The sequence below is a fragment of the Loxodonta africana genome, chromosome X (assembly GCF_030014295.1).
Source record: "Loxodonta africana isolate mLoxAfr1 chromosome X, mLoxAfr1.hap2, whole genome shotgun sequence".
NCBI lineage: Eukaryota > Metazoa > Chordata > Mammalia > Proboscidea > Elephantidae > Loxodonta > Loxodonta africana.
Window position 1 is genome coordinate 173,835,887 of NC_087369.1, and position 26,891 is coordinate 173,862,777.

The window sequence follows — 26,891 nt, forward strand, 5'->3', positions numbered from 1 at the left end:
ATGGCAGGAGGCCCCCTTAGCCTCAAGGAAGAGATGGAAGCGTCCTTGGCAGAAGAGCGGTGTCCTGGAGACAAAGGGCCAAGCCAGGAGCAGCTGATGACAGGTGAGGATGCCCTAAAACGTCCCTTCCCTGAGGTGGTTGGCACCTGGGCATGTGTGTGTTGGAGGAGGTGTACACGTGCCTGGGTGGACACTCATGTGTGTGCATATATGTGTTTGTACTTGTGTGAGGGAATGTATGTGTATGTGCCTTGGTGTGCATATATTTATGTGCTGAGGGGACAGGGGTTCATGATATGAGCATTTTGCAGCTTACGCATTATGTCACTGAACCCAGAGCAACCCATGAGGGAGGAGGGTGGGGGCCACATGTGTGTGCCCTTTGTCTCTCCCTTGTCCAAGCCACCACTGCAGTGATTGCAAAACATTCAGAAGACTCGAGTCACAAGACCGCACAGACCAGTTCTCTCTCCCACTCCTCTAGTGCCTTGCCTGACCTTGGTCTACACGACACCAGGGTCCCTCCTCAGTGCCTCAGGCTGTGGTGTATACACACAACAGCGGCCTCTCCACTCTGCATTAATGCTTGTCCTTATCCCACCCTGAGCTTGTGCCTCCCTCACAGCAGTACAGCAATACCAAATCCCTGTATACTTGCTATTTCTTCTGTCTGGAATGTTCTTTCCCTAGATTCCTAAAAGTAGTCCTTTCCTTCCATCATGTTGCCATTTTCATCATTTTTGGTGCCTCTATCTCTTTATTTTGAACTTACATTAATTATTTTCTGTTTTGCACATCCACTCCTCTTTAAACACTCACAGACAGTCAATTCCTTGATTGCTGGGGTCTTATCTCTTAGTCATTGCTCTCTCTCCGGTACTGGGCCTTCAGTAAATACTTGATGAGCTTTTGAACTGAGAGCTGGGGTCACTCGCTGGACAGGGGTGAATGGCGCAGTTTGATCCTCAAGAGGTTTGGGGGCCCTGTTCTCTTCGTGGTGTGTCCTTTGCCTAGGAAGCCCTGGTACAAACTCCATGGCTATTCCTGGGGCCTCTGTTCTTCCTAGAAATGATGGATCGTGGGTTCCGGTCCCTGGGTGCTGGCTCCCAGCGGCGACAGAAGTTGGAGTCAAAGGCTGCTGGCTCGACTGGAGTCTCACCAGCTTGGAATACGAATGCTCCCCGACCCAAGAAAGCGGTACTGTATGGGACCTTTGGCACTCGGTGACAGAGTTGGGATTGGGTACACTGGCTGTAGGGGCTACAGTCGACCATGCTAGGTGGACCAAGGCCAGATGTTGAGGTGGGGGTAGGAGGAAGCTTCTGTGTGCCAGGCAGGAAACTGAGGGTTGGGAGGACCTGCAGGAGGCTCAGGGTCGTCCTTTGGTAAGCTGAAGTTCAACCCTTGGGAGTCTAGAATGCCTGAAACATATATTGCTTGGGGAGTACATATAACTTTACTCTGTATAACTATAGAATGTGTGAAATGGCACTTTATTTTATTTAAAAAACCAAAAAATAAAACAAAAAAAAAGCCCCAAATCTGAACTATCTATCTTTCAGGGCCAGGACTAGGGTGAGGCAAGTGAGGCTTCTATGCTTCCTGGCCATTAGGAAATCCAATCACGTGAGTCACAAAAATCTGTTGCCAGTCTTTTAAGCTACATTCAATGTGGGTGAGGGAACATTCTAGAAAAAATGGCAGTTACACTGTTGCAAAGGATACTGGGAAAAGGCAATCATTTTTAGAGGAAAGGAGACCGGACTGTTCTAGGGAATTAGTTACAGTAAATGCTGAAATGTTCCCACCCCCAATGGAAAAAAAGAAAAAGGTCTCCCAAGTCAGAGACAGCTTGTGAATGAAAATAAGCCAGAAATATTGAACTGGCTTCCTGTGTCCAAAGCCAAATCAAGTTGCTCCTGCAGGACAGGCTCCAGGATGCGACCCGTGCCCCTGAGACTGAGGGAGATGTCACCACTGGGTTAATGAAATTTAGCTATTAGGACTAGAGGAGTGCAGTTTTAAAAATTACAGACATCATATTGAATTTAGAAATGAAGTATGCTACTTGATTTATTAATTTTACCTATCTATCTGAAAATAAAAGAATTAACGAAACTGTTAGTGCCTCTGGGAAAACCATAGCATTTGAAGACAAATAATAATAATACTATCCTGTGAGTTAAAAAAAAAAATAGCATGCCTTCAAAAGTACATAGAAATAAAAACAATTGATGGAAGGAAGCTGGGACTTAGCACAGTTCATAGATTTTCTTAATGCTGATCCTGTTAACATAAAAGTTTTATGCTTTACAGTGTATGCAATGCCAAGTAGAGAGTATCTAAAATTAAAAATCAAAAAGGCAACAACTCTTCATGAACGGTGGGGCCTTCCTTATCATGGGCAATCGGAAGAAAGGGCATCATCAATCTGGAGATGTGGTTACGGCAATTCTCATTATCTTGATATGTTAATAACTAAGCAGGCTACCTCAAAAGAAAAACAAACAAACAAACAAACAACAAAACCGGCCACTAGTCACTCATCTTTCTTTTGCCTTCAAATCTCTCAATTTTTTTTTTTCTCTTCTGATCCCAATCAGTTGGAAAATCAAAGGATGGTCTGGAGGTTTGGTGTCTGAGAGACTGCTGATTAAGCTCCCCTTAGAGTGCTGGGTCTCCTTGACACCCACTGTCCTTTCACTGCTATTTTTTAGCTATCTTAAGATAACAAAAATAACAAAGCATAACTGTGAACTTCTGTTCACAGAAAATTCTCCCTGATGTCTTTGTGCTCCTTAGGAAAAAGGGGCGTTTTGCATTATGACAACAAACGGAGCACGGTGGCATAGTCCCCGTGAACATCTTTTATGCCGAAATTGTTCCACTTTGTAGTTTAATATTGTTAACGTAAAATACCTCAGATGGCAGATGAGCTTGGGTTGCCTGTTCATTTTTTAAGAAGTTAATTGTGCTAAAATAATATACAATAAAATAGTTGGCATTTTTCCGTGTGCAATTCAGTGACATTAATTACGTTCGCCATGTTGCACAACCACTCCGTTTCCAAAAGCTTTTCGTCACCCCCGACGGAAACTCGGGTGGTGCAAACGGTTAAGCACTTGGCTGCTAATCAGAAAGTTGGCAGTTCAAACGCACCCAGAGGCTTCTCAGAAGAAAGGCCTGGTAATCTGTTTACAGCAAGTCACAGCCTTGAAAATCCTCTGGGGCAGTTCTACTTAGACACACGTGGGCTCGCTGTGAGGTGGAATTGACTCGACAGCACCTAACAACATTTTGCTCAGGTTTGGGCTTGAGGGTAAGTGCTTGGCTGCTAGCCAGGTGGGGAGAGAAGGGTGAACAGTTAATGCCTCTGTTTCCCACCCTGTACCTTTATGGATTTGTACCATTTAGATTTCTTTCTTGTCACTTTAATAGAGTCTTAAGGGGCAGCAGTGTTCAATATGTACTGGCTAAGAGCACAATCTCTGAAGCAAAATGTCTTGGGTTCAAATTACTGTTCTGCACTTACCAACTGTGTGACTTGGGCAAGTTACGTAACATCTCCGTGTCTCAGTTTCCCCCATCTTTCAAAATGGGGGTAATGATGGTGTAATTAAAACTTTAATACAATTATTATAATTAATTATTAATAAGTATTAAATAAAAAGTATTAATAACAATGTTTCATAGGGTTGTGATGAGGATTAAATGATGTGATATCGGTAAGGGTTTAGAACCCAGCACAGGCCCAGCGTGTGGTAAGTGTGTGTGTTCAAACAGGAGCTGGAGAACGAGTCCATCTTGACATGGATCTAGAGCTCTGATTTGAACCCAGTCTGGCACTGGGAGCCATGTTCTGCTTCTCAGCCCCACCCTGGCTCTTCGAAGGGACAGGCGTACCCATGTCCTGAGCTTGGGCAAGAGACTTAGACTCAGGAGAACCATTAGCAGATGGACAGAAAACAAACACTACGGCAATGGCCGGGCTCACCCCAAGAGGGAGTCTGTGGTTTCCCGGAAACAAGGGTTCTACCCTCAGCTCCAGCACTTCTCCTGAGACCTTGGGAAGTGAAGTCTCCTCAGCAAGCCTTAATTCCCTTGGCTGAAAGTCCAGCTTTTCCATTCTCCTTCTGTAGGTTGCTGGGACTCTCAGCTGATGCCTACCCGCCCACGTCACTGCTCCTCTACCTAGAAGAAGGCCAGGAGCTCCTGAGAAGCGTATGGGGGTGGGGTTCCCAGACTCTCCCAGCTGTCTGAATCTGCCAGCCCTTGATTCCAGAGGCTCCAGGGCCACGTGACTCCCCATGGGGTGCACCGTTGGTCCCGGGGAACATGTAGCGTCACCACTGGGCCAAGGCTGAGCAGCCTCCTCTGACTGACCATTCCTGTCCTCAGGGGCACCGAACGGCGAAAGAGTCAGGCCACGGGGATGCCCATGCTCAGGAGTACCCTGGGGGCTTCCAAGGCATGCGGTACCACTATGAGCGGTAAGGAGGCTACCCGGGACCAGTGAGAGGAAAGCTGGAGCTTTTTGGGCCTTGGACGCTCAGGCAGGGGCCAGAATGGGGCTGAGGGCCAATAAGTCGGCTGGCCAGAAAGAAGTTGTGAGCGGCTGACCAATATTTGGCATGTGGGGCCTTTGGTGTCTCCTCACCAGACCCTGCACCTCCTGGCCCACTGCCCACTGAGGCTTCTGCGGCTCCCTAGCCCTCAGGCCCCTGGGCTCCTTGCCAGGGAAGGGGATGGCTGGGGACTGAGAGAGTCACCATCCAGAGAAGCCCCTGACCTTACGCGCCTGCCCTCACGGCCTTTCTGTGTTCCCTGCTAGGCACTGCCTGGGAACACTAGCCACTCTGACCCTCTGTCTTTTCTTATTTGCCAGCAACCCAGAGACAGATCTGTTGGCAGAGATTGGCCTAGAAGAGCTCAATGGGCTGGAGATGGAAGTCATGAGAAGGCAGGTGAGCATCTGCCATGTAGGGGGCCCCAGGACGTGGTGGCTATTCAGCTGTGGTGACTCAACTCACCCAGTGCCCCACTTTGAGGGTAGGTGGGTCCTCGACTGCTCTGAGGCCACCCCCTTGATGTTTAGTAGTCCCTTAAGATCATCTTGCCCTCTAGCAGCAGCGAGGGGATGTCAGGCTCCCTTCTTCCTCCTCCCAGTCCTTATGGCTTCAGTGCCTTGTCTGGATGCCCAACCCTGCATCTACCTCTACCCCTGAGATGCTGGAAGGGAACAAGAGACCAGGAAAGGAGGAGGAACAAGGAACAAAAGAGTAGAAGAGAGGTGCCTCCAGAGAGACATGCCAAGGTCTGAGAGGGGCTAACCTCCTTCTACCAAGCCCCGGCCTCCTCCTGCTCAGGGCTGAGCATGCAGGGGCGGCAGCTCCGTGGCCCCCTCTGCCACTGAGTCACCCTGCTCTGGGACACTCACTCTGGGACCCCAGGGGTGACAAGCCCTTCCCTGGCTCCCTGGGCACAGCTGGAAGGGACTGACTTCTTCCAAAGAACTTCAGTAATGCCAAGGGAGGGGTGAGGAAGCTGGGCCCGAGGACACTGACACCCCAGCCCCCAGGCCCATCCCAGCCCTGGGCCTGAATGCCCTCCAGCTAGGCTGCCTGCTGCCCACTCAGAGGCAGTTGACTTTCCAAAGAGTGTCAAAGCTCCTTTCGATTCTTACTTCATTCTCCCCTGTTGCTGTGCCCTGGGCTCCTGAGATGAGTCTTGCTCATTTGTCCACTCCTGGTCTCCCTGCAGCTGCGTGTCATCACTGGGCGTCTGCAAGACCTGGAGGATGAGGGAACCACTTGGTACAACAGGGAAACGCTGTTCTTCATCATCCTGGCGTCGGCTTGCGTGGTCAACCTGTGGCTGTGGATGCGCCATTGAACCTTCAAGCTGATGAGCACTGCTGAGCCTTCACTTCTGTCCCCTGTTCTCCTTCTCTCGCTCGCCAGCCCTTGCCCACCCTCTCGCCACCCCCAGCAGCCCCAGGCAGTGTCAGGGCCACTTTTCAACTCTGGCTAGGCCCCCTGCCTGGGGGAGTCACGACCACCCATTGAGAAGTCCTAGCAGAGGAGGTTGGCTTCCAGGAAGTCCGAGGGGGCAAAATGGCACCTCTTTAAAGGGTGAGGAGGGGCACCCCATTCCCACGGCAACACCAGTGACAGGCAACATCTGGGATCTGGGCCCTCGTCGTGTCATAGGTAGGCCTGGGCTGGCCCTCCTGCCTCTGTTTCCTCAGCATTCCTTCTGCTCCATCCCTCTGTGGGCTGAGCTTGGCTCTGTATTCCCCCCGCGTTTCCTTCCACATCGCGCTCTGCAGAGAGAACAATAAAAGTGCAGCAAGAGCAACAAATCCTGGTGGTCGGGGTTCTTGTGTGCTTGGTGTCCTACCCTGGGACCAAGGGATAAATTCCCATCTCTCTGGGGGCAAGAAGGCAGAACTTTCTCATTGGCTTTAGTGGCTAAAGGGACCTTCCCCAACCTCTAACATTTCTCAAGGCTTCCCCATCTGGAGATAAGAGGGTGTGTCAGTCACTAGGTGTATGTGCTTGAGAGAGACAAAGACAGAGAGACACAGAGACAGACACAGAGAGAGTGTGAGAAAGGGCCCAGAGAAGGTAGGCTGCTGAGGGAGGCAGAAGCCCTGGGTCCTAGAGCTGCCTCTTCCTCACAAGGAGGATGCCACCCTCCTCTGATCCTTAGTGTGCCCCTGTCCAATGAGGGAGTTTCTCCACTCCTCCCTTACACTCTGGGGCCTACAGTGTTTCTGAGAGGTTGCAGGCCTCCTGCTAGCCCTGTGGGACACAGCTCTCGTGGACCCTGGAGCCAGTGCCTGCTGAAGACAGAGCCATGGACACTTGATGAAGAAATGCTGGGAGATCCCCTCTGGTCCCAGAGCAGGCAGAGAGGGTGCGGGGTAGGGAAGAGGGGGCAGAGGAAGCACCTCTGTGGAATAGGGAGGGGACCGCCTCCCAGATCAAGTGCTTCTAGTTAGGAGAGCCAAGAGGGTCTGGGAGAACTGGAAGCCTCCCTGCCCCCTCCAAACTGGCGCCAAAAAGCAGGGATCCCCTGAGGGCTAGGAGAAGCTGGGGATCCCCTTTGCAGGCCACTCCTCCACTTCCTCCAGTCTCAGGGCAGATCAGGGAAGGGAGACAGAGAGATGGGGTAGCCCACTTGTTCAGAGAGGGACAGCAAGTGTTCCTTCCAGCCACCAGCCTCATGGCCCCCTGCTCTGGGTGGCATAGAAGCCAAGCCAAGCCAAGTGGAGCAGCTTAGAGCTAGGCACATGGCCCCCCAGGCTGCCCCTTTCTTCTGCTCCAACCAGACTGACCAGGAAAGCTGGAGGAAGAGAAGGCAGCTAGGGGGTGGGGCCAGGCCGGTCCTTTGGGGTTTGGGTGCAGGTGTGCGTGCGCAGACACGGACATGTTTGCAGAAAAAGTCTGGTTGAAAATATGTTGTGAAACAAAGGTGCACCTTTGGGAGCAATTTAGCTGAGTTGCAAATAAACAGCATGTAGGTCCCCTGGAGAAACACCCAAGAGAGGTGAGCTAAGGTGGAGCCCGAGCTTGGGTCCTGGCTGCCCCTCCATCTGCCCTGCTGCTTATTTCTGGAGGGCTGGTGTCTCTGACTGCCAATCTCCATAGAGACCCAAGGCGGTTCCGGGGGTGGGGGGGCACCCTTGCCTAGCCCTCTGGCTATAATCCAGCTAGGGCATTTGCCCCAATGGCATTTCCCTGCCAAGCAGCCCTCGTCTCGCCCAAGAGCTCCAACATGAGCCTGGCCCTTCCCCCGACAAGCCCTGAACATCCCCAGGTCTCCTACTGAGGACAGAGGAGATATTCATTCACACCTCGGGGCTGGGTGTGGGGAAGGGGGATCTCTCAGCAGCAGGTTAGTTCTTGCTCTTCTGTGAGGCCCCTCATGTGCTACCCAGGCTTGGGGTTTGAGGAGGACACAGCCAGTGCCCCCATTGGGTCAGGAGCTTCGCAAGGGCAGAGGCTCTGGCCTTCTGCACCCTTAATGCCCAGCAGAAGTAAAGTGCTGGTGGAATGGCCTCTGACCAAGGTCCTCAACACGTCTGGCCTGATGGCTTCACAGAGGACTCCCTGGGTGGCACACATGGTTAAGCACTCCACTACTAGCCGAACGGTTGGTGGTTTGAATCCACCCAGAGGCACGTTGGAAAACAGGCCTGGCGATCTGCTTTCGAAAGGTCACAGCCTTAGAAACTCTGTGGAGCTGTTCTACTCTGCACACATGGAGTCTGCTCGATAGCAACATGTTTGGCTTTGTTGGTCTGCCTCACAGAGGGATGGACAAACTTGCCCTCGATGTAAAAGTCAGTCAATTATGACCACTGTTCTCTAGGGTGCACCTCCTAAGTGCCATGTGCATTGCATTCTTAAAATAGTGAATTGTACACATCAGGCAGGAATGCATTCTCCGGAAAAAGGGAAACATCACAGGTGTAGCTGACAAAAGCCGTTGCCCCTTGTCAGTGCCCTTCCCCAAGGTAGCTCCCATGGCTGGTTTGGTATGTATCCTTGCAGACTTTCTCTCAGTGGTTACATGCAGCTCTGTGTACCTGTGTATGTCCAGGATCTCATCTGAGCCTCCCCACAAGGCCCCCTTGAGAGAAGGGCTCATATTCCAAGCCTCCGTGCAGGCAAGAAATTGAGGACTGGAAGCCTCTGGACTTGCCCTGCCCCTCCCCGCCCCCCACCTGCTGGCCTCTAGCCTGGGTGGAAGCTGAAACTCAATATCCCAGTTCCTTGGTCTCCAGGTGGTTTCCTAACAGCCTAGGGCTGGGGTTCAGAGGAAGGTGGGCATTGGGGAGGGGAGAGGAGGACGCTCTGCTGTACCTGGGAGAAGCCAGAAAGCCTGGCTCTTGAAAGGGAGCCAAAGCCTTGCTTGTCCAGCCCCCTGGCCCTTCTCCTTCCCCAGCCCCAGCCCCTCCTGGAGGCCAAGCCCAGACCTTAGAGTGGAATGCATTGCTTCCCAACAGCCTGCCCTACTCCAGGTACCTCTTCTCTCTCCCAGCTTCTCCCTGGCCAGGTGGGCTGACCTGATGGTGACCATGGCCGGGAGGCAGGTGCATGGGGGCAGGAAGCTGGCAGCTCTAAGTCCTTCGAAATGAGAGCTCCCGGCAAGGGACAGCTCCCCAGAGAGCTTGGGAGGGGCCAGCACCTGGGTCTGGAAAGCAGCTTCCACAGCCTCGCAGCCCAGCATTCAGCCTTTGCCCACAAGAAAGAGCCTGGGGTGTGCAGGGCCACAGTGAGGGGGTCAGGCACTCTGTCAGCCGGTGGGTGGCCAGGCATGCACTCTCCTGGGCCCCTGCTGGCTTCCTTTGCTGGCCGAGAGCAGGTTGGGGCAGCTCTCTGACTAGATACACCCCCACCCCTGCGGTGCCGATGAGCACCAAGGGCTCCTCTATGATCGGAGGCTGCACGGATGCTGACTGTGGCCAGGGTACACGCCATCTCTGAAGCCTTCTGATTGGTGAGAAAAGGGGCCAACACCTTCCTGTAGCCATGGGCCACCTGGGTTTGGCATGAGCCCTTGTGTGCATGGTCTGCCCAGGGAGCTGCGGGGATGTGGCTGTGTGGGGAACCTCTGTCCCCTTTCTAGTCCTGCAGGCTCCAGGATGGCAAAGGCCCTGAGTGCCACACTAGGCTGACCTGAAGGCAAGGGCGGGTGGCTGGGAGCAGAGGGGCAGAGGGGCTGCCTGGCCAGGCAGGGTCCAGTGGAGGAAGGGAGGGGACTGTGGTCTTAAGGCCTGCACCCATGTCCACTTCTGCCTGGCCAAGAGCATTCTGGGCTGCCTGCATCCCAGGCCCAGGGCACTGGGGGTGCTGGTGGGTGTGCTATGGCTGTCTGCTTATGAGGAGCAACAGAGGTGGGGAAAGGGGGTTGCGTGGAATTGCAGTCTCCACTTTGGCCCTTCGTGCTGCACCCTGGCTTTCTCTGGGAAACCTCATGGGGGGACTGCCCATTCAGGCTCTCTCAGGCTTTGGGAGCCAGCCCCACCTGCCATTTTGTATCTGCAGTGAAGCCCTGGTAGCTTCTGGCAGAAGGGAGACTCCAGGCTAGGCAGCTGGCCAGAGCCAAGGGCAGCACCCCATTTTGGCTCTCCATTTCAGCTGGAGCCCAGATCAGCGTCGGCTGTGCCCATGTAGAGGACAGCTTGTATGCATGCGGCATGGTCCTTAGACCCCTGCCCGCCTGAGCCCTGAGACTTGAGAGCACAGGTAGAGCCCCCTTGTCAAACAGAGGCCTCTGGATGGAGGGGGGATGCTAAGTGCTTGGGTTTGGCACATTTGCTTTGACTTGAGCCCAAACTGTGGCTGACGGTTGGTCCTCAGGTGCCACGGTGCCCTTAGAATCACCAGGAGCAGCCCGGGCCATGCCCCCACCAGGTCGCACCACGGGATGGCCCCACAGGCAGAGGCACAGAGCACACAAGACAGAGAGGTGGTGAAGGGTTCTGAATGCCCAAGGGCAGAGTTTGGAATTGATTATGTAGATAACCCTTCTCTACCTCCCGCTCTGGGCTACCTACTCTCAGCTTCTGCAGCTTTCCTTCTCCACAGCTGGAAGCTGAGGCCTGGGGCACGAGGGGTCACAGCAGCTTCAGCTCACACTTAGTTGTCAGCCCCAAGTGCCTGCTGCTCCTAGTGCACATCTGACCTCGACACTCCTCTGGGCCCTCATGCCTAACTCTCTGGCTCTGCTCACCTTCCAGGCTGGCTCTGTGGCCGGGTGTGCTTAGGTGTGAAACTGTGCAATGGGGATCATAATAGTATCAGCCTAGGAAAGTTGTGGTGAGGAATAAATGAGCTAACTTGCCTCGCAGGCTTAGCACATGGTAGCTGCTCAATGAACGAGAACCTGCTCCTGCACCCCCAGGCTCTAGTTGCTTGTAGGGGAAGCCCATTGCTTCCTCTTGGTCTTCCCTGTTGCTGTCTACTGCCTGCCCACCCACTCTACTGCCCTGCCACCCATGATGTGCACTGCTGTTCCCTTGGCACCATTCTCTGCCTGCTGCCCAGGACTGTTTCCACTGCAATGGCTAACATTGAGTACTGGGAGACTAGTTTCTGGATGACTCTTAGAGCCTGCCTTTCTAGGCTGTCAGTCATGGAAGGCACACCCTTTCCCAATCACAGTGGAAAAACCTTGGCTTGACCTGGTACTAGCATGAACCTGAATCCAAGATGGGCAGGACTGTAAAAGACTGGGATATCTGGTCACCTGGAAGGTTCTGTGAGCTCTCTGGGAAGGCTCACTGCTTCAGGATCAACAGTTCCTTCTTCTGAGTTCCCTCTTCTGAGTTTTGCTTCTGAGCTTCCTCAGAGCTTCGCCTAGGTGTGGCCTTTATGTCTTGTTCCTTTTCCTTTCCATCTTCCCTCCCTTCCTCCTTTTCTCCCTCCCTCCCTCCCTGCCTTCCTTCCTTCCTTTCTTTCTCCACCAATATTTACGGAGTGCTTTCCAGGGGCAGGCCCCAGTGCTGTATGGGGTTGCAGTGCATAACAACACAGACACTGATGCCTGCCTTCAGGCAGTGCACACTCTGGCGCAGGGGGTGCTGGTGAGGAGGGTGGCATAGCCTGGAAACAGACTTCACCCCAGAACCATGGGAGTTAGGCAGGGGGCTGTGGACAGGGAGGATGAGCCTGGGCATGCTCTTTTCAGTGCCAAGCCTCCCTGAAGACCAGCAGCTGAGGAACTAAAGGCCCTGTCAATCACATAAGAATGTCTGTCAAAGGGCCACTGGTGGTGATGAATTCAGGATGATTCGGGACAAGACAAGTTGCAACTGCACCAGGGCAGTCAGGGAGTAATGTCTAGTTGGAAGCTGGAAGGAAAGTCTGAAGCTCAGCAGAGCTGTTTTGATGTCAGTTCACCTTTGTTATTGGACATTTGGTGTCCTCCTTATTTTGTTGCTCTGTATATAAAAAAAATTTTTTTTTCTTCTATAATGTGTCTAATTTCTCTGGCTACTTTTAAGATTTTCTCATTATCACTGAATATGAGCAATTTAATTATAGTATGCCTTGGTGTAGTTTTCTTCATGTTTCTTGTGCTTGGGTTTCATTGATGTGTGGGTTCATAGTTTTCATGAAGTTTTGAAAAAACTTGGCCATTATTTCTTCAAAATTTTTTTCTGCTGCCCCCTCCTTTGAGGACTCCAATTACACCGATATTAGGCCACTTGAAGCTGTGCCACAGCTCACTGATGCTTTGTTCTTTTCTTTTTTTTCTGATTATCTTTTCTCTCTGTGCTTTATTTTGGATAGTTTTATTGCTCTGTCTTCAAGTTCGCTAATCTTTTCTTCCACAGTATCTGATCTTCTGTTAATACCATCCAGTGTATTTTTATATCACAAATTGTAGTTGTCATTTTTTAGAAGTTTGATTTGGGTCTTTTTGTATCATCCATAATCTTCTTACTTTTTTTTTTTAAATATAAGGAGTATATTTATATTAACTGCTTTAATTTCCTTGTCTGCTAATTCTGATATTTGCTTCAGTTTGGGGTTGATTTTGATTGATATATATATTTGTTTATATATATATATATATATAAACAAGAACAAAAAAAACAACAATAACAAAAAAACAAACCTGTTGCCATCAAGTCAATTCCAACTCATAGCAACCCTATAGGACAGAGTAAAACTGCCCTGTAGGGTTTCCAAGGCTATAAATCTTTACAGAAGCAAACCATCACATCTTTCTCCTGCAGATCAGCTGTTGGATTCCAACCCCCACCTTTTGGTTAGCCAATGAGCACTTAACCGCTGTGCACCAGGGCTCCTTTCTCCTTATTGTGGGTCGTATTTTCCTACTCCTTTTCATGCCTGTTAATTTTTGAGTGAATGCTGCATATTATGAATTTTATCTTGCTGTATGTTGGATACTTTTGTATTCTTAGAAACATTCTTGAGCCTTGTTCTGGGATGCAGGTGACTTACTTAAAAACAGTTGATCCTTTTGGGTCTTGCTTTCAAGATTTGTTGGGAGGGGAACTAGAGCAGTACTCAGTCTAGGACTAATTATTCCCCACTTCTGAAGGAAGTTCCCCTACACAGTACTCCACAAATCATGAGGTTTTCCAGTCTGGCTGATGACATTGGACACTATTCCCTGCACTGTGTGACGTGGGGACTATAACCTTTAATTTTCGGGGAGTGGGTCCTTCCCAGGCATGGATAGCTTCCTTATAGATGTGTCCCAATAAGTACTCAGCTGATGTTTGAAAGGAACCTTCTGTAGACCTCCAGAGTTCTCTCCCTGAAGCCCTCTTCTCTCCAGTATTATGTATTGCAAACTCTAGCTACTTTAGTCTCCCTGGATCCTCAGCTCTGTTTCCTCAACTCAGAGAATCTGCCACGCTCCACCGGGTCCCACCGCCCCTCGCCCCGTGCCATGGCCTGGAAAACCTTGCAAGGCAATAAGCTGGGATAATATTAGAGTTCACCTAATTTGTTTCCTGTCCAGGGATTGCTGTCCTTTGTTGCCTAATGTCTAAAAAAAAAAAAAAAACTGTCTAGTGTCTTGAAAACTTTTTTTAAAAATAAATTTTTCTAAGTTTGGTTGTTTCAATCCAGAAGGTGTATTCAGTCCTTGTTACTCCATCTTGGCCAGAAATGGAAGGTCTTGTGCTCCTTTTAAATTAACTAATTGATATAACAGGCACTTTTTAAGTGAATAAAGGAAGTATAAAGAGAAGGCATAATGGATTGTGAAAAATGTAGAGATCGTTCATTGACTATTTAGTCAACATTTATTGAGCACCTACTGTGTGGCAGGCACTGAGAAAAATGGCAGCTTGGACAGTAAAAGGTGGTAACAATGAAGATAGTGAGGAGTGATTGGATACAGAATATCTTTTGAAAGTAGAGCCCACATGACTTGCATAAGTAGAGTACATGGGATATAAAAGAGAGGAGTCAAGGAGGACTCTAAAGTTTTGACCTGAGTAACCAGGAAAATGGCAATGCCTTTAAATAAGATGCAGTCAAGTATGGGAGAATAAGGTTTAGAGGGGAAGACTGGGAGCTCAGTTTTGGATCTATTGATACTGAGAAGCCTACTGAAATTCAATAGGTAATGTCAGGAAGACAAACTGGAGTTTAGGTGGGGGAGGTCAAGTCTCATGATGTATATTTGGGAGTCATCAGCATACAGATGTATTTAAATCCATAAGGCTGGATGAGGAAATGATAAGGACGGAAAAGACAAAAGATCCATCCAAGGACTGAGACCCAGGTCACTTCAGCCTTTAGAGTTGAGCAAGAGGAGGAGGCTTCTTCAAATGATACTAATAATAAGGGGGGCAGTGAGGAAGGAGGAGAACCAGGAGAATGGAAACCAAATGTTTTAAGAACTTATTGCCATCGAGTTGATTCTGACTCATAGGGAACCTATAGGGCAGACTAGAACTGCCCCTTAGGGTTTCCAAGGAGCAGTTGGTTAGCAGCCCAACACCTAACCACTGTGCCAGAAAAAAAGGAGGGAGCAAATAAGCTATGTCTAATGCTGCTCAGAAACAGAGTAGAATGTGGACAGAGTAATGACTCTCAGGATTAATTGTGTTCCTGGCTGTCTCCTCTTTTAATCTGGGAGCAACACTGAAGTCAGGAGCCCTGCCGGACTCATCTCTCTAATCTCAGCACCAAGCACAGGACCTGGCATGCAGTAGGTCCTTTGGGAATGTTCACGGAATAAATAAATGAATAAAAGAGCTTTGGGCAGTAATGAGCATTTGAATGAGCCCACCACCTGGGAGTTGGTAGCTCTGGCTTCTAGTTTTGGCTGTATGACTAAATTGTCCCTTCCCTCTCTGGCCTTAACATCTCCATCCACACTCTGAAGGAATATCTTCAAAATGCTTTCAAACAGGATTCAGGAACCCCTTTGTCTGGGCTAGTTTTCTGTAGTCTTGGGCTAGTTGCTCAATTTGAATCCAAGTGAATGAGGAGAAAAGGGGTCCGGAAGTCCACCATGACTGGAGTTGGGCTTTTCATAGAATAATTATGTCTCGTGCTTGGTTTCAAAGTTACCTTCTTAGAGTATCCCATTATCCATCTAAAAATCCCCTCCCTGTCTCTGTTCTTTTTAGCAACTACCTGGCCTGCAGTCTTTCTCACCAAGCCTGGTTCTGTCCCCACACTTGTTTTGCTTCCCTCATCCATCCTTGCAGCAGCTATTGCAAACTTTCAGGCTTCCTCCAAAGTCTACACCTACCACTGCCTGGTGCCTCTAAGATGAGCCCCCTCCCACTTCACTGAGAAGGCTGGGGTTTTCCAGGAGTGAACCCCTTCAACTGTCTCTCACTACACCTCCATCTAAAACATACCTCTTGCCTCCTTCCCTCCTGGACTGCTTCTGAATAACCCATGTCCCTATGTTCTAGAGGAGTCTCCTCTCACTTCATCTGGTACCTGGACCCACCCATTATCCCATCTCTCATGGGCTACAGTCTCAACTGGAGTTGGTCACTAAGGCAGATATTTTCATTAGCTACTGAATCTGTCCTTGAAATCTTTTAACTTGCTTTATTATCTTCTTTATGCAAAATAATAACAATAGTAACACAAAGAACCTTTCTCAATCCCATATCCTCCCCTAGGTCCCACTCTATCTCTCTCTTTTCTCTCACAGTCAAACTTTGAGAATCAGCTACATTCTCTATCTCTTGTTCCTCACCTCCTGTTACTCACTCCTAGACCCTGTGAAACTTGCATCTTTTACCACTACTCCTTGGAACTGTTCTCAGTAAGGTCACCAACAAGGTCCTCATTGTTCAATCCAGTGGCCTTACTCCAGCTCTCATCTCTGGAGGAAGAAGGCTCAGGCTCTGCAGGCAGCCCTAGTTTTCCTGCAGTTGGGGGAGAAGCATTGGCCCTGAAGACTCCTCCCTTGCTGAAACTCTCCCTTCCCTGAGAACTCTTTCCTCATGTTCCTCACACTACTTGGCCTGCCCTTCTCATGTCCTCCACTTGATCATCCCCGTGAGCTGTCTGTCAAGGTTACAGATCCTCAGACTCCTTCTCTTCTCTAATGACACAGGGGACCACGCCCCATCCATCCTGAGATTTTTAACTCCCACGTAAACCCTAATGGTGTCCATTTCCCACCTCCAGTCCAGACCCCAGTGAGTGGTGGGCCAGTCAGAGTCTGCTGCAGCAGGCCTGGAGAGCAGTGGGGGAAGACCAGGCCAGGATATTGGGAATGAAGGGAAGTGGGTGGCCAGATCTTTGATACTTTGCTGGGGAGACAGTTGACTGAGGACAGAGACTGGAAACCAGGAGTTAAGGATGACATCCAGGATTCTGTCTTGGGTGACTGGGTAGAAGGCAGGGTCTTTTATGAATGGCAAATTGGAGGAGAAGCCCATTTGTGGGTGAAATGTTAAGCCCCATTTTTGCTATGTCAGGTTTGTAGTGCCTGTGGGCCAACCAGATGTCCAGCAGGCAGTTGGAAATATGGGTGAAGAGCTCAGAAGAGAGAGAACTGGGCTGAAAACCTTGCTTTGGGACATGATGGAGATTGGAGCCTTGAAACTAGATGAGGTTTCTTGGATTGAGTGTGCTGAGGAGGGCCATCTACCAAGTTGCCTGCTGGGGTGGGGGGAGAGCCCTTGTTCCCAGGCAACCAGCCTGAGAGGGCAGCTCTGATGAAGGGGAGTGTGTGTGGCAGAGCCGCTGGGCCAGATTAAGGGAAGGGCTTGTTCTCTGGCAGAGAAGAGGCAGGGATCATGGGAGAGGAATTTGTCTTGGAACCAGAACCTTAGAGAGGGCACAAACGTATGGTGTGCCCCCAGAGTTGTCCCTCTTGTGGACTCAGGGCTAGGGCTATTGGGAATGATCAGTAAAGGGAGCTGGGGATCTATGCGCTCACTTGCATGCGCTCTCTATCAACAGGGGGTTGTCCCAAGCCCTCTCCTTGGTGCTTGAGACCTTCCCTGGGCTGGCCCTGGCCTCCTTGCCCTATTGCTATAAGCCCAGCTCACTCTCCATTTTGGGTCCAGCCACCCCAAGCCAGTTACCCCACGCCAGTGTCCCAGCATCCTCTCAACTCACTTGCCCTTCACTGTCCTCAGCTACCTCTGCATTCATTCACTTAACAGTGATCTATTAAAGCTAACTCTGGGCCTGGATTACAATCCCTCTCCATTTTCATGCTTTGGGTCCAATGCCACCTGTTCTAGGAGGCCATCCCTGAAACCCTGATCAGTGTGAGCAGCCCTGGCTTTGTTTGCATCACCCAGAACTTTCTGTCTCCATGACCTGTTGCCCCCAGGGTCCAAGCAGGGGCTTGGGGATGCTGGTTCCTGTCCCTCAGGTGCCCTCATTAACATCCTGATGCCACAGTCCCACAGAGAGCAGCAGGCAAGCAGCTCTGTGGCTGCTTTTGTTACCACTCACCACAGCATTTGACGTGCCTGCCATCGCCATGGTGACAATTTCAGAAGCTGGAACAAGCTGAGGAGGGGGGTCCAGGAACAGCCTGGGGGCTGTGAGTCCAGCAGTAGGGGTGTCAGTAAATCTGGAGGGTGGGGACGTGCTGACCATGTCTTTCTTCTGATAGCCCCAGCAGGAAGGAGCTGCTCTGAGTGTCTCAGTCATCCTGACCCTGTGTCAGAAACACTAGAGCACAATCTTCTATTTCCCTTCTGCTTTTTTCCAGGCTGCTCCTTCTCAGTCTGATTTTTGGGGCACTTCTTCCTTTGCTCAACTCTTATATGTCCAGGCTCTTCCTTTGCTCAGCTTTTAAATGTCCTGGACCCTGACTTTGTCCTCAATTCCTGTAGGATCCCACCTATTTTCTCTCTCCCATTCCCTACAACCAACCCATCTCCAAATCCTACCATTCTCCATCCTAAAGAGTTCTGCAGTCTGCCCACTGTCCTTTTGCCCCATTGGCACCATCTTCTTCAGTGATGATGCAGACCTCCTGCACCAGCCTTCCCTCTGGCCACCCTGCCTCTGCCCTTGCTCCCCTTCTAATTCTATCTCCCACCCAGCAACCACATGGATCTTTCTAAAATATAATACTGTCCCTGACACTCTCTTGCTCAGCCCTTTAGAGGCTCCCTGTAGCCCTTGAGAGAGACTACTAAATTTGGACGACTGTCTACAGGGCCCACGTCAGCCAGCCACCTCCATGTTCTCTTCCAAACCTCACTCCTTGCTCCATTCACAAGCCTCTTCTTGTTCCTCAGTGTATGAGTTCCCTAGGGCTGCTATAACAAAATACCACAAGGCGAGTGGCTTTAAAGAACAGAAACTTATTCTCTCACAGTCCTGGAGGTTGGGAGTTCAAGATCAGGGTGTCAGTGGGGCCATGCTTTCTCTGCGTCCACTCTATCCTTGTCTTTTTCAGTTTCTGGTAGCCCTGGGCATTTCTTGGTTTTCCTAGCCTATCGATGCATCTTCACATGGCATCTGTCTTCCCCCTGTATGTTTCCATGTCTACTGTTTTCTTTTATAAAACACCACTTAGAAGGGATTAGGATTAGGACCCACCCTACTCCAAAACGACCTCTTGAACAACATCTTCAAAGAAAACGTCCATTTCCAAACAAGGTCACATTCACATGTACAGGGGTTAGGACTTTAACACATCTTTTGGGGGAACACAATTCAACCATAACAGTCAGCGTGATGGGCATTATTGAGGTGGTGCTGGAAAGAGTGTGATTGGAGCTGGTTGAAGAATCTGGTGAGAAAGGGGATTCCTGCCTGAGGAGTGTGAGCTCTGAGGTGGTCTGGGCAGAGGTGCAGTTCCTTTGGACCAGGGAGGAACATGCACTCCTGTGAGACAGAAGCTTGGGGATAGTGGCAACTTTGGAGGTGCACGGCAGCCTAAGCATGTGCCAGACATCTGCAAAGCAGGGGCTCCAAAGATGGGTTCAACCATTTTCGTTTGTGTTTTTGGGCTGTTTTAGATTTGATAGTTGCTATTTGTTTTTTTGTTATTTATTTCAAAATATTCATGGGGAGGGAGTAAAGGAAAACAACCTGGGTTAGACCACCTGACACATGTTGCAGTTCAGCACTGTGGTAATTTTCAATTACCTATCAGAGTTGGGGGAGGGGGGGCACCATCATCTTCTTAATGCTTAGAGCCTGGCATTCAGGCAATGCTGATTCCTGCCATGACAGTACCCGGGGGTGCTGGGACTTGCCAGGTGGGCCCTGGCTCTGCTCAAATCCTGCTCACCTGAGCACTGTAGGTGTCTGGGTCCTCTGTGGCCTTCTTCTTAGCACTTTCCCTGGCAGGTGAGGGTCCTGGCTCCTGGGGCCATACATGGAGGATGACAGAAAAATCCAATGGTGTGAAGAGCTCCCCAGCCAATAACCACAACCACCATGTACCCCCTACCATCAAGGCCAACGGCAAAGATGACCGCCGGACCAGCAGCAGGTAAGTCTGCTGTGGCTGGTAGTTTCAGAGATGGCTCAGGGGCTGTTACTCCCTTCCCGCTCTGTCTCATTGTCATAGAGCAAACAATCTTTGACTCAAGGACACCTTCTAAAGGGATGAAGGGCTTTCTTGGCACGTCCCAGGAGGAGGGAGTGCTGATAGGAGAAAAGGTATTCCCACAGAACCCTTGGTCAACTCTGCTCCTTCCTCTGCAGGCCACAGTCTGCAGCTGATGATGACACCTCCTCAGAACTGCAGAGGCTGGCGGAGATGGATGCCCCCCAGCAGGGGAGGGGTGGCTTCCGCAGGTGGGTCCCACCACTGTCCTACTGCCACCTGCTGCCACCAATAGGGCCTACCTGGGTGGCTCCAATGACCTTCCTCCTCTTGGTCTCTCTAGGCCTTTCCATCAGGTCCTCTGGGAAACCACTGTCGTGCTGTCCTGACCAACCACCCATGCTCCTGGGAGGCAAGAACTGAATGGCCAGAGCAGGCTTCCTCTCAGACTTGCCTCTCAGTGTCAGGGGGAGGAATTCATCTCAGTCAAGGGGCCTAGGTAGAGGGCCCTGCAATCTCCATCCCAGAGAGTCATAGGCTACTTAGGAAAATCAGGAAGTCTAGGGCAACGCTTAACTCAACCTCCATCTTGCCCTGGAGACCTCCTGTTTGTTCTTCACAATCAAGTGAAGTGGCAACTCCTACAGCAAGCCTTCCCAGGATACCCCCACCTTTCGGGCTGCATCAGGGGTGGTGCCCTGCTCCCTAGCCCCTACGCCACAGCTTGCCTCAATCCCAGCTGTTAGCACTGGGGAAATTATGGCCTGCTTCCAGGCTTACTTGCCTGTCTTCCATTTCCCTCACAGAGAGCTTTCAGTGGCAGGTCCTCTCTGAACAGTGTGGTTCTCCAGCTCATGCTCCTGCTTTCTCTCTCCTTTAGAATCATCCGCCTGGTGGGAGTCATCCGAGAGTGGGCCAACAAGAATTTCCGTGAGGAGGACCCTAGACCCGACTCGTTCCTCGAGCGTTTCCGTGGGCCTGAGCTCCAGACTGTGACTACACAGCAAGGCGATGGCAAAAGTGACAAGGACGGCGAGGGCAAGGGGACCAAGTATAACTGCCCAGAGCGTTGGGCTCAAAGGGCTCCCAAGTGTGCAGTCAGAGGGCTGGGTGGGCTCTCTAATGGCACTGCCAGGCCACAAGCAGGGAGGGATACACCAAGCCTTGCCATAGCAGGGATAGAGGAGGCCAGGGGAGACTTGCTATGTTTTTAAAATCCAGAACATTTCCATTGTCCTTGTCCACAGCCTCCCCAACAACTACTGGTCCACTTGCCATGGGCGCCTTTGGTGGCTTTTCTCACCCCAGATCTCCTCTCGCTGCTCATGTAGCGAGCAGCGAGGGCACCTAAATGAGGGCGGGGCTGGGGCTCCAGGGCCTGTTCCAGCAGTCAGTAGGTGCAGAGGAGGTGTGATTAGGGAGTGCTGTTATGCCCCTCCCAGTCCCAATGTGGGTGAGGAGTTGGCTATCTGAAGAGGCCATGCCGGGGGCTGCAGAAAAGGCCTGGAACTATTGAGTGGGGGGCAGAAAAGATGGAGCCGGGGGGACCGTTCTTTGATGAATGAATAGGCGACTTCAGGTGTCCGGCCAGTGGAGGAAAGGGCTCTTGCTAAGGCGGGACACAGCACATGGGAAAATGCTTTAGGCGCTGGAGGCCAGCAACCAAACAGGGAGGGTGGGAGAGCAAGAAGCACATGGGCTCCTCACCTGGCACTTCTCCTGTTTTCTTTAGAACCCTCTCCCCAGGCTCTGAGGCTCACCCTTACTGAAAGTGCTGTCCCTGCCACATCCTCCTGGACAAGGGGCCTCTGGAGGGCATGGGAGGCAGAGGGTCTGTTGGGGTCAGGATGGGAAGAGGGGTGCCCCTCACACATGTGAGCTCTACTCAGACACCCATACACCTTATCCTGCACATCCCTTGAGCAGGGCTTTCTCAGGAACCCTGGGAGTTGGGATGCTGCCACACTGGTGGGCTTGATCCTCAAGCCTGGCCTCTGTCTCTCTCCTCAGGAAGAAATTTGAATTATTTGTTTTGGACCCGGCTGGGGATTGGTACTACCGCTGGCTCTTCTTCATTGCCCTGCCTGTCCTCTACAACTGGTGCCTACTGGTCGCCAGGTGAGCAGGGGTGTGGGAGAGGGTGCCCAAAGCAGCTGAGCCTACAGGCCCTGGGCTTGAAAGCACCTAGTGCCAGTTGTGGACACAGCTCACTCCAACTCAGCCTTCCTCCTGGATTCCCTAACTGCCAACGACACCTCCAACTGCTCTGTCACCCTCAACCTCCCCTCTCTATTTAACATGTCACCAAGCCTTCATGCCGGATGTTGTCCAGGTGTCTGTTAATCTGCTCCTACCTCCCCAACCACACCAAAACTGTCTTAGGTGAGGTCACCCTCATCTCTCTCTGGGACAACTACAACTTTGTGGGCACTCTTGCCGCTTCGGTGCGTTCTCCACTCTTGCAACTAGCACAGTAGGTAGAAACAGGGATCTGATGATGTGATTTCCCCTCAGAAACCCTTCAGTGGCTCCTCATTGCCCACAGGGTGAAGTTCAAGCCTTAAGCATGGCCTTTAAGGCCCTCTAGGCCTGGGTACTGCCTTTTCGCCAGCTCCCCCTTCTGGAACACCCTAGTCCCAGCACTCACTTCTCTTGGATCATAACATATTGTTTCCTCAAGGGAAGACTCCCTTCACCCATTTTCAACCTACGAAGATTCTTCCTTGCAGGCCCAGTTCAAAAGCCACTCTATACAAGTAGTTTTTCCAGCCCCTGCCTCAGTGATTCATTCAGCACCTGTTGGGTGCTAGGCTCTGTGTTCAGTGCTGGGGATAATGTGGACAAGACAGATAAGGTCTCTGTTTTCCTGGAGCTCTCAGGCTAGTGGGGACACTGACAGTAAACATGAAACAGAACAAAAGACCAAGATGATTCCAGGGGCTGGTGACAGGAAGCTACTGGAGAAAGGAAAGTCAGAGTAGACCTCTTGGAGAAGGTGATATCTCACCTGAGGCCTGAATGGTAAGAGGGAGCCAGCTACTTAGATTCCTGAGGGTGGTGGGAGGAAGCATTCCAGGCAGAAGGAACAAGTGCAGATACCCTGCTTTGGAACGGCCTAGTATGGTTGGAGGATTGTGAGTAAGGCATTGAAGACTGGGCCAGGGGAGGGGGCTGGGGTTTTATTCTAAATGTGACCAACTAGTCAGAGTTTAACTACTCCTTCCTTTGACCAGCCATAATATCTATGTAATGACAAGGGTTGGGGGAGGAGTTTCTAAATGTCTCTCTAGCGCTGGGCTGAATGTGACTCACCAGTGATCATCTCAAGCCCTGCACACAGTGGGTGTTCAGCTTGGGACCTCCAGCACCTTGGCTGGCTCAGAGGATGAAGCCCAGCCCTGTCTTCCTGCAGAGCCTGCTTCAGTGACCTACAGAAAGGCTACTACCTAGTGTGGCTGGTGCTGGACTACTTCTCAGATATGGTCTACATTGCTGACCTTTTCATCCGACTGCGCACAGGTGAGTGAGCAACTGGGAAGCTCAGGCAGGACCCACAAGTCCAAACTCCTGAGTTCAATTTCCAAGAAGCCCTCTGGACACATGTTGGATTCAACTGTCTGACTGAAACTTCAGTTGGAAGTTTGAATCTTGAATCTCATGCTTAGTGAGGCTGGGACCTGGGGTTGGTTTCTAGGACCCTTCTGGCCAGCCCTGCTATGTTAGCTCTTATACCCTTCTCTGGGAAGGAGAATTGATAAAATAGTTTATCCCTTGCTTAACTTTAACCTAGTAGAAGGGACAGACTCAAGGCTTTCATCTCCACTAGGTTTCCTGGAGCAAGGGCTGCTGGTCAAAGATCCCAAGAAGCTGAGGGACAACTACATTCACACCATGCAGTTCAAGCTGGATGTGGCTTCCATCATCCCCACAGACCTGATCTACTTCGCTGTGGGCATCCACAGCCCTGAGCTGCGCTTCAACCGCCTACTGCACTTTGCTCGCATGTTTGAGTTCTTTGACCGTACTGAGACCCGCACCAGCTACCCCAACATCTTCCGCATCAGCAACCTAGTCCTCTACATCTTGGTCATCATCCACTGGAATGCCTGCATCTATTATGCCATCTCCAAGTCCATCGGCTTTGGAGTCGACACCTGGGTTTACCCCAACATCACTGATCCTGCGTATGGCTACCTGGCTAGGGAATACATCTACTGCCTTTACTGGTCCACACTGACACTCACCACTATTGGGGAGACACCACCCCCTGTAAAGGATGAGGAATACCTATTTGTCATCTTTGACTTCCTGATTGGTGTCCTCATCTTTGCCACCATTGTGGGAAATGTCGGCTCCATGATTTCCAACATGAATGCCACCCGAGCTGAATTTCAAGCCAAGATTGATGCTGTCAAACACTACATGCAGTTCCGCAAGGTCAGCAAAGAGATGGAAGCCAAGGTCATCAAGTGGTTTGACTACCTGTGGACCAATAAGAAGACTGTGGATGAGCGAGAAGTTCTCAAGAACCTGCCAGCCAAGCTCAGAGCTGAGATAGCTATCAATGTCCACCTGTCCACACTCAAGAAAGTGCGCATCTTCCAGGACTGTGAGGCTGGGCTGCTGGTGGAATTGGTACTGAAGCTCCGTCCTCAGGTCTTCAGCCCTGGGGATTACATTTGCCGTAAGGGGGACATTGGCAAGGAAATGTACATAATCAAGGAGGGCAAGTTGGCAGTGGTGGCTGATGATGGGGTGACCCAGTATGCGCTGCTCTCAGCTGGGAGCTGCTTTGGAGAGATCAGCATCCTTAATATTAAGGGCAGCAAAATGGGCAATCGACGCACTGCCAATATCCGCAGCCTTGGCTACTCAGATCTCTTCTGCTTGTCCAAGGATGATCTTATGGAAGCAGTGACTGAGTACCCTGACGCCAAGAAGGTCTTGGAGGAGAGGGGTAGGGAGATCCTGATGAAGGAGGGGCTCCTGGATGAGAATGAGGTAGCAGCCACTATGGAGGTAGATGTGCAGGAAAAGCTAGAGCAGCTGGAAACTAACATGGAGACCTTGTACACCCGCTTTGGCCGCCTGCTGGCCGAGTACACGGGGGCCCAGCAGAAGCTCAAGCAGCGAATCACAGTTTTGGAAACCAAGATGAAGCAGAACAATGAAGAGGATTACCTGTCAGATGGGATAAACAGCCCGGAGCCAGCTGCTGTAGAGAAACCATAATGGTTGGGACCTAACTGCCTCTCCAGCCTTGGCCTTGACCCCAGGACCTAGAAGAACTGTGTAGGTCTTTGTATTTATCTGCATTACCCTCATGTCCCCCTGAAATCTCTCTGAAGCCTCTCTGATCCTAGAGTTCTTGGCCCAAACATCTAGGACCCCACCCCCAAAGTCCAACTAACAGCCAGACTGTGCTGGCTGGACTTCCGGGAGCTTCAGCTTTCTCAAGTCTGAACTGTCTTCAGGGTACGTGTTCTGGGACTGGGAGCCTGGGCAATAATCTTCTCTGAAGAGGCCCATCTGCAGAATGGTGTGCACCCTGCTACAATACTCTCCTCTTTCCAGGTTCCTTTGCACCTAGCCACTCCCCACTTGGTTCTGACCCCTGCTTTTGCTAACATGTGTCCCAAATCATCATCTCCCTGCATATGTATGTAGTTCAAGCACTGGCTGCAGACCTTTAGCACAGGTACCCAGAGTCTGCCTCCCAAGGAGGGTGCTCACCCCAGGCTGCCCCTCCCTATCGATTGGTCTATATGTCTGCCAACCAGAAGCAGGTCTCTGCAGTTATCTCTGAACTAGGGAGATGATGATTCTGCTGACTTCTGGTCCATTCCAGGCCAGGGAATGAGAAGAAATGCAGCTGGCAATTTGCCAGTGGGCAGTGTTACCTGGAGAAGGGGCTGTCCAGGAAATCTGGCTGTCACCCCTCTGTGCAGAGCATTTCTGAAGAGGTCTTGGAGGCTGGTGGCCGGTGGGGGACTATTCAAGTTAATACCTGCATTAGAAGCACTTACAATAATAAATTCCTTTGAACTACTTGTGGTTATTCCTCAACAATGCTATTCACATTCTTTCCTCCCTTCCTTACTTCCCTCTCTCCTTCTCTTTTCTCCATATTTCTCTCCTCCCATCCAGAATTTTCCTACCTGTAATATACCCTGCCACCTTCCCCTGCCTTGCATAACCCTCAGTGGTCCTTCAGGACTCAGCTGAGGATGACTTGCCCCATTAACTGCACTCCCTCCTCCACTAGGCAGTCAATCAACTCCTCTCTAAGCCCTCCCAGCACTTGTGAGCCTCTCTCTCCTGGCTCTCATCACACTGTGTGGTTGGACTTTGATGGACCTGTTTCCCCCTCCAGGATGTCAGCTCTTTGGGGACAAGGCCAAGACAGTCTCCTTCACTCTCTGTCTGCAACCTCCTGACATTCTTGGCACAGAGGAGGCATTCAGAGAATGTTCATTCACTGGGGGAGTAGAGGAATAAATGAATGAATGAACAAAACTGATCCAAACTCTTACATTTCCACCTGTCAGCAACTGTACCTGAACAGAAACACTGACTCTGCCTGGGGAGTTGGGAAAGATCTGGAGGAGTAGATATTTCAGCTGAGAGTTACAGGATGATCAGAAACCCAAAGAACAAGTTCTAATCAGTAGGCAGGAAGATCTAGGTGCAGACTCAGGTGCCTTGATGCACACTATTCATTTTTATGGGGATTCTTCTTCTAGTCGGATTTCTTTTCAGTGCAGCATAATCTCTTGGCCTCTGCCCTAGCCTACAGTAAGCAATCTCAAACAAGGGAAGACTCACCTGGAGGGCTCTGTAACATTGCCCGTTCCAGGTCCCGGTCCTTGAGAGTGGCAGCAATAAGGAGATAGCATTCATGATGGGGCAGTATTCTTTGTACATTCTCCATTTGGGTGATGGGCACAAGAAAAGGTTCTGAACCCCTTCACATAAGAAAGGATGAGCAGGCAGTAGGAGAAGTCCTTGGAGACCAGCCAGCTGCTTGCTAAGATGCTTGTTGCTAAGGTTGCACTAAGGAGTTCAGTTTTCATCAGATGTTGGAACCTGGGCAAGCTGTTAGTTTTGTAGGCCTAGGATGGCACTGGGCCCAGAAGCAGGGGGATGACTACATTGGAAGTTTTTTTGCCCTGGTTTCAGCAAGAAATCTGCCGGGTTTCTCTTTGGAGCCTGATTCACCCTCAGCTCAGTCCCAACATCATGGGGTAGATACTGAGTCTTGAATCTGGTTTACGTCAGGGCAAAGCAGGTGGCCCCTCTGGGTCACGTGGAGTATCCACTGGATGGAGACATGTATTTCCATGACTCAGCTGCCACCCTCTCCCTCGCTTCCCTTTCCCCAGACATCCCTA

At 50.8% G+C, this 26,891-nt stretch overlaps 2 protein-coding genes across 2 annotated transcripts; both read left to right on the forward strand.

Moving 5' to 3' along the window:
• On the forward strand, nt 1-5,926 carry FATE1 (fetal and adult testis expressed 1). Its single transcript, XM_003421234.3, has 6 exons — nt 1-103; nt 1,067-1,223; nt 4,140-4,221; nt 4,399-4,490; nt 4,886-4,964; nt 5,761-5,926. Exons 1-6 carry the CDS (start codon nt 1-3, stop codon nt 5,890-5,892), a joined length of 645 nt encoding a protein of 214 aa, XP_003421282.1. The 3' UTR covers nt 5,893-5,926.
• A 12,732-nt stretch (nt 5,927-18,658) lies between these two features.
• Nucleotides 18,659-25,057, forward strand: CNGA2 (cyclic nucleotide gated channel subunit alpha 2). Its single transcript, XM_010600772.3, has 6 exons — nt 18,659-19,443; nt 19,659-19,751; nt 20,381-20,551; nt 21,511-21,618; nt 22,913-23,019; nt 23,327-25,057. The coding sequence occupies exons 1-6, from the start codon at nt 19,334-19,336 to the stop codon at nt 24,730-24,732; spliced, it is 1,995 nt and encodes a 664-aa protein (XP_010599074.1). The 5' UTR covers nt 18,659-19,333; the 3' UTR covers nt 24,733-25,057.
• Nucleotides 25,058-26,891: the final 1,834 nt, after the last annotated feature.

Coding starts and splice junctions, on each gene's coding strand:
- FATE1 (XM_003421234.3), top strand. CDS start 1: ATGGCAGGAGGCCCCCTTAGCCTCAAGGAAGAGATGGAAGCGTCCTTG. Junction 1,224..4,139: donor TATGGGACCTTTGGCACTCG/GTGACAGAGTTG, acceptor CTCCTTCTGTAG/GTTGCTGGGACTCTCAGCTG. Junction 4,965..5,760: donor TGGAAGTCATGAGAAGGCAG/GTGAGCATCTGC, acceptor GTCTCCCTGCAG/CTGCGTGTCATCACTGGGCG.
- CNGA2 (XM_010600772.3), top strand. CDS start 19,334: ATGACAGAAAAATCCAATGGTGTGAAGAGCTCCCCAGCCAATAACCAC. Junction 19,444..19,658: donor GACCGCCGGACCAGCAGCAG/GTAAGTCTGCTG, acceptor CTTCCTCTGCAG/GCCACAGTCTGCAGCTGATG. Junction 19,752..20,380: donor GGGAGGGGTGGCTTCCGCAG/GTGGGTCCCACC, acceptor TCTCTCCTTTAG/AATCATCCGCCTGGTGGGAG.